Raw genomic sequence first — 6963 nt, forward strand, 5'->3', positions numbered from 1 at the left:
AGGAATGAAGGCGCTTGAGCAGACCGCCCAAGTCAGTCCACGTGGGCCGGATTAAAGGGACAGTTTGGTTCTTTTGATGTGGTGTTGAATGAGGTGCTTATCCCTAGTTGGTGTATTACCTGCAGTAGATAACCCACAACAAATTTTGCAATCTGGGACTACATTTTGCAGGGGGCACCATCGCTGCATCCCGGGTTAAACGCCACCGAAAATGATTGTGATTGATGAAGACATGCAAAACAAGCGAGCAGGAGTGTTTTTCCCCTACTAGAATGAGAAATGGTGCAGCCAGACCTTTCTCCTGCACCGACACAGTGCTGTGTAAGACTGTTTCAGTGTGGGAGGAGGCCTGGTGGACGGTGAGACTGCATCGTAAATCAAGCACGGTTTCATACGGCCCTGAGATGAGGCCTAATCAGGCAGATTAAGTGAAAACACCTGCGGGGGGTTGATTAAAGGTATTTCGGTCTTTAAAAAAAGGACCGCTTTGTAAGAAAAGTTGATTTTTGAGTCTCATTCCCAACTCGTCAGGAACTAACGCTTTGGGATCGTACGTCGGGGCGGCTGTCGGTATTTGATGAGTTAGGAGTCAGACTCAAAAATCAATTCACACAGAAATAAAGGCTGAAAAATACAGTTCAAGTGTTTGAGAAGCTGCTGAGAGTCCTTCTTTTTGGTTTTATTTCATCTCTGTTTATGGACCAAAACAAACATTTTTCCCTTTAATATAAGAAGTAGGTCATTATATTAGAGTCCCCAAAGTCACATCCAGACTCGAGACATGACAGACTCCTCATCCATCCGGTTTACTCTTCCACCAGACTCCCTGTCCACCAACCGCCGACCATTACTGTTCAGTTTGATGCTTTCATGCTCCACAAACCCCATTTCCTCTGAGTGCTGCTCGCTTGGTGTCATAAAAACTGCAATACGGACCTCAGCGATGCGCACCGGCATCAGACACTCAGCAGCAGTCATCAGCTTTCACTCAAACAAGCCGCTCTCATGATCCCATCCTCCCCAAAAAACTCAGCTTTCGGGGAATAAATTTACCTCTCGAGCTTGTTTTATGATCTGCGACACAGAATCTGGGCACGTTACATAAATATGTCCAAAAAGCCGAACGTGTCGCCGAGTTGTGAGAAGAGAAAAGATCTGTTCTGACTCAAAGCGAGACTGACAACTGTGGAAGTCCGGACAAAAATACAGAGACTCACCGACATTCACAGGATCCACGATGACAGGCCTGAAATCTGACTGACACTGGAAACACATGGAAATAATGGAGGCCGGTCAGCTAAAAAAAGCATGAACTTGAGCTCCGGGTACATTTGCTCACGTAATGGGACCATAAGAAGCTTTTTATTAGGGCGTATTGTCACATTCAGATGGAAATGTCAACAAAAGGCCCTTAAATTGAAAAGGAAACGGTATTGTATATGAGGAAGCATGGCACAGCAAGAGAGGAAGTGGGTGTAGATCAGGGAAAACAGGAAATTAAAGGAGGTGAAGGGAAAGAGATCAGAGAGGAAAATGGAAGAATGATAGAGAGAGAACATGAACAGATTTTTGGCTCTGTTACAGATGATGGTTTTAGTGTGTGTGATGATAGAGGGGCAGTAAATCAAGAAGAGGAGTGAGGAGACAGATGTTTTACAGTCAGAAGGTAAAGGGAGCCTCCTGCTGGTCAGAGGAACATCAGATTAAAGTCATGCTCCGGCATTTCTGTTGGTTTTGTCACTTTTTGCTACTTTAACATAAAGATGTAACATTTTTCTTGACCCACACTAATTGGACCTAAGTGAACTTGGTTTTGCTGCATCGCTCCACCGCTACGATGCTCGAGCAGGTCTCTTGTGACGGCCATCCGTCTGGTTTCCTTTGTGAAGAAACAAAAAGGCCACTCTTCCGACATCTCTTGGCCTCCACATCTTTGTGGTTTCATTTAGGTTTACAACCTAGTCTGCATCACTGAATGTTGACCGTTTATTTTGTTTTAATCCTGCCACCGGCTGTTTCAGTCAGCATTCTTACTTTCTTACCTTCTGCTATCTGCAGATTAGCATCTTTAATCCCCATCGCTACAGGAAACAAGAACCTCTGAGGCAGCAGCAGCTCTTACCTTTTCTTTATGGGGATTTAGCCATTTTAATGCCAGGGCTCATCTTCCCACACACACACCAGGTAATGCCACCAGGTAAAGGTGAGGTAACTTGCCATTTTCAGACAGTAGGTTGTTGCTCCCCTGATTCAGATGAATGAATGAGCTCGATGACGAGCTGATCATTTGAATCAGGTGTGTTAGATCAGAGAAACATATTAAACATGCAGGGACCTGGACTGACAAACACCACCTTCCATTATCTCCACACCCGGTTCACACTCTTGTTGCTTACATAAACTAATCTTTTAAATCTTTTGTGCGTGTTCACGCCCTCCTGTTACAAGCCTGAGCCAAGTTTTTAGAAAAAACTAATCCCTCACAGAGCTGGTTTACTGTGTCTGTCAGTGATTTTCATCCTCTTTTAAGTTGTCTAGAGTTGCGATCAGGCTTTAAACTAGATCTCCATTAGCCTGTGTCATTGTTACTGCCCTTTATTTTGAAGTTGTCTATCTGTTTTTGACAGTTTCATATACTTATTATTTAAATGACTATTTAGGGCCCGTTTCAGTTTGTCTGCTTTGCATGTGTTGTAGAGAAATTACAGAGTAAAGCTGCAAAAATGTCTGTTTGAGTCTCATCCTGTCTTATCTCTTATCCTGCAACAATCATGTGTAAAAACTTACCACCACATTTGTAATCCAGGGAGCTAAAAAGCTGTGTTTTCTTTCAGTTTTGTAAAAATGATCGATGAAATTTGATTGTCAGAAGACACAAACATAACGTTTGCTCATTCACTCATGCTCTGTCTTTGTCTCAGTGCAGCAGGCTTTATTATAACATGCCAGGAAAACAAAACAACAGATTTAAAACATACAACCAGACCAAAACCAAAAAGAAAAAATAATATTCAAAGCCTCGTTTCTTCTCTCATGTCGCAAAAAAATAAGGAATGTTTCCAAACTCACACTTTGAGTGCAGCACGTGTCGGTCGGTCGCAATCAGAAAAAATTCAAGTCAGTTAAATCATCGCGTCAGTGCACCTGACATCATCTCACCACACACACACACACACACATTCATGTTTCACACATCTCCTCTCGCTGGTGTCTGAGGAGAGAAGAAGTCGTTTTTATAAACTCTCGCGTTATGTAATAGTTGTGTCGCACGGCCAGATCTGCTAACAGAAATCCGCTGCCCTCTGAACAGGTTAAGTGAGATAATCCTCGGCTAATCCAGCTATCGCAGCCTTTAATCTCTTAATCCGTTTTTTTTGCTAAACTACAGATTAGATCGAGGTTTGCTGACAGGTGTGAAGGCCTCTTTTTGTGGTTTATTAAGCACTTTGGGAAGGAAGGTGTCACCGGTGGACTGTGTTGTGAAGCCCGTAGACCAGGTTCAACGTGAATCAGCCGTGTTTACCTCTGACGCACTGATGCTACGTTGTGTCTCCAGCTGATAAAGAGACGTTTAGCTTCTAGGAAGATATGTATCGTGCAGCCGCCTCATCTCCAACGATGAAGAATTTAATTATTTATAGTAAATCTCTTTCGGTAAAAGCTTTTTTAGAAGTCCCCAGAAGTAAACTCCAGTGTTAGCGTGTATTTATGTACTTTGTGTCTGTAAATGTGCGCTCAGGGTCACGGGAGATTTTATTTTTAGGTTTTTAAATATCCCATCATTCACTTTATAATCCCTCCTTGCTCTTAAATGCTGCTCTCTCTTCGTGTCCTGAGAATGTTTGGGTCTAAATTAGTGTCGTGGGGGAAAAAGTCGTCTATAGGAGACGAGTTCAATAGGTCAGAATCTGATTTAAAGACGGGGGACTTCTACAATAGCCGTATAGTTTAGTCACATCCTGTGTAGAATAAACCCTCCTCCTAAACTTCCTACGCCTTTCATCATATTGTTTATCTTCTCCAGGCTCCTTCATCGTGAGCAGCTAGTTGCTCTTGGTCTTCAGCTCTGCCAGCTTGCTGGTGACAAAGTTCCACTTGAAGGAGGCCTCCTCGCTGCCTCCTCCCAGCGAGACGTATTTGGAGAAGCTGTTGTTGCTGCTCCGTCCTCCTCCTCCTCCTCCTCCTCCTCCTTTGCTCTCCTCTCCCTCGGTGATCTGCCCGTCCTGGCTCTCCTCCCCTCCGGCCTCTGTCACTCCCTCCTCAGCCTGGCCTGCTGCCGCCTCGTTCGATGCGGCGGAGGCGGCGGCTGCGGCCTCCGCCTGCTTCTTGGCAGCCCAGTTGGTCGCAAAGGTATCCCAGAATGCAGAGCGTCGAGCGGGTCGAGGAGGCTCCTCCGGCTTTACTGCAAGTGGACTGAGAATTCAGAGAAAAGTGTGGGGATGATTTTACTTATTTATTATTTATTTCCACTAAAACAAAATCCATCTACTAGCATCTCTAAATCAAAGCCTGTTAACTTGACAACATTGTGTGCACACAAACTATAAAAACGCCCACAGGTTACACCAGACGCTGTGCAAACCCCCCACAGATGGTACGAGGTGCAAGAATGACACCCGACCAGGAAGAGAAAGATTTCCACTCACTGGTCGGCGACCGGCGGACTCTCAGTCTCCTCTAGAAGCTGGTGTTCATCGTCTTTGTTGAAGAGAGTTGATAGCCTGTTCCAGCTTTTAGTCCCGGCTCCCTGCATCTGGACACACACACACACACACACACACAGGGTCAGAGGTCAAAGTAGGTCAACCATTAGGTGGCTTCAAAGGGGCAGCTGAACAATAGCCCTCTGTGATACATGTAGATGAAGACTTTAAGGTGATTTTACCGAGGAAGGAAGGATGGAAGGAACACTGTAGCTGTGCGTTACGGTTAATAGTTTATATCATGATCTCTGTCCTCTACAGCTACATAAAACGTCCCAAAAAATGAAGGACGAGCCGTCAATGTTCACATACTTTCCTGGCCAGCTGGGATACAGCGTTGGGTCCCTCATCCTCCTGCACCGGACTCATCATATCATTCTCCACCTCCGTGACCTGAAATCAGAGGGACAAAGATGAAATGGACGCACCGCTCAGCAAAGTCCTGACTCTGTTTACAATCTACTGCCTGATGCACAAGATTTGTGCTCATTGGTCGACATCTAGTGGACATGGTGGATACTACAACCTGTAGAAAACTCAGGTGCATAGAAAACTATCAATATTTCATTCTTTTTTCACTTTTCAGATCGTTTTAATACTTTGTTTTTGTTTTATGAATATTATTTCCACATCAGCGTACGTTTTGTCTTGACATCATGGTAATACGAGTCTCATATTTCAAGTATGTGGAGCAACAGCAACTCTGCACATCCATCTAAATGGAAACTGTCCCTCTGAACATATCTATATATATATATATATATATATATATATATATATATATATATATATATATATATATATATATATATATACATATATATATATATATATATATATATCCCCTGATGCCCTGTTATTATGAGACGCCACAGTCTGGTCTGAGTGCACCCCGAGGCCCTGGCTATCAGTCCCGTCACCCCGTGTCAGTCACTCAGTGGAATGCCAACTAATCCGTTTGTTCAGCTCCCCTGCAGGATCGAGTTTCTCGGCCCTCCAGAGATCTGGGTCACCGCAGCACTGTGGCACCAAACTCTGGATGGAGTGCAGGTATCAGTACGTGTATGTAAAATAGATCCTCTCCAAGAAAAATGACTATTACTGATGCAACCAGGTGAAGCTGGAGGTGGAGCTAGTTTTAATTAGTTAATGTCCAGTGGTTTGGTGCCTCCAAAGCATTGCAGGGTAAATCTGAAGGGTCGTGAGATGATGAATGATGCAGGGAAAATTAACAAACACTGTTCTGCTACATGAAAAAGTGTTGATTTTTTGTTTTTTCTCTTCGTTTGGTGAAATGATGACACTTACCTCATTAGGCTTTGAGCAATTATTCAAAGGATAACCCTCTGAGAAGGTTATGAGGGAAAATATATCTGTAAACTGTGGGATCATCAGCCAAACAGACAGGGTTTTATACAATGATTATCTGAATCTGAAAAGTAATGGGTAACTACTGTGTTTAGATAAAAGTAATGAAGGAAAAAGGACAGTATTTCCCTCTGAGATGCACTGGAGTAGCGGTATAAAATGAAAATATTCAAGTAAAGCTTCAAAATAGTACTTAATTATCGTACTTAATTGATTAAATGTCGTACATATCTGCAGCTGGATTTCATCTTTTACACTGGAAACAGCCGAGTTCACTCAAGATCTGCACTCCAACATTAACGAACACACTTTAATCAGTACATAAGTCCATTGCCAGAATAAAACACACAAGAGGAAGTAGAGTTCAGGCCCAACTTCTCCCTGAAAGTTCCCTTTGCACAGAAAACAAAACAGCTCATCTGACCCTGCGATGAATAAAAAATGATCCGCTGACTTTCTGACTTTCGATGCCAACAACCACATCAACTTTCCGGCACTTTGGTACGTGCGTACGAAGCAGCAAAACTTGTAAAGTCCGTACCTCTTCAGCAGCGTCCTCCTCATACTCGGGGTTGAGCGTCTTCATCACCTTGCTCTTGTACACCTTCCACATCGGGTTCATCCTCGCACAGATGGATGCTCAACACTCAGGGGGAAAGACCTGTGAAGACCTCTTTGCGCCTCTGTGGTCCACCCTCCGCCAAGGCTCCACTTCCAGCTTCCAGGCTCGGTCTCAGTTGGTCCAACGCTGACCTGTTTCCATGCGTAAACTTCTCAGTCAGCCGGGCAGCGCGGGGAGGCCGTTCAGCACCGAGGGCCGCGCTGTTTCATAGCGTTTCTCCTGCTCTGGTTGAGTCTGACGGGGTTGACAGCTGCTTTCGTCCCCTCGGAG

General features: G+C 44.2%; 1 protein-coding gene across 1 annotated transcript; it reads right to left on the reverse strand.

Annotated features, from left to right (window-relative positions):
* Positions 1-4043: 4043 nt before the first annotated feature.
* On the reverse strand, positions 4044-6693 carry LOC141011484 (uncharacterized protein C1orf232). Its single transcript, XM_073484646.1, has 4 exons — positions 6613-6693; positions 5016-5096; positions 4647-4753; positions 4044-4413 (listed from the first exon to the last, which is right to left on the reverse strand). Exons 1-4 carry the CDS (start codon positions 6691-6693, stop codon positions 4044-4046), a joined length of 639 nt encoding a protein of 212 aa, XP_073340747.1.
* Positions 6694-6963: the final 270 nt, after the last annotated feature.

This window comes from Pagrus major, chromosome 17, assembly GCF_040436345.1.
Source record: "Pagrus major chromosome 17, Pma_NU_1.0".
In the NCBI taxonomy this organism is placed as follows: domain Eukaryota; kingdom Metazoa; phylum Chordata; class Actinopteri; order Spariformes; family Sparidae; genus Pagrus; species Pagrus major.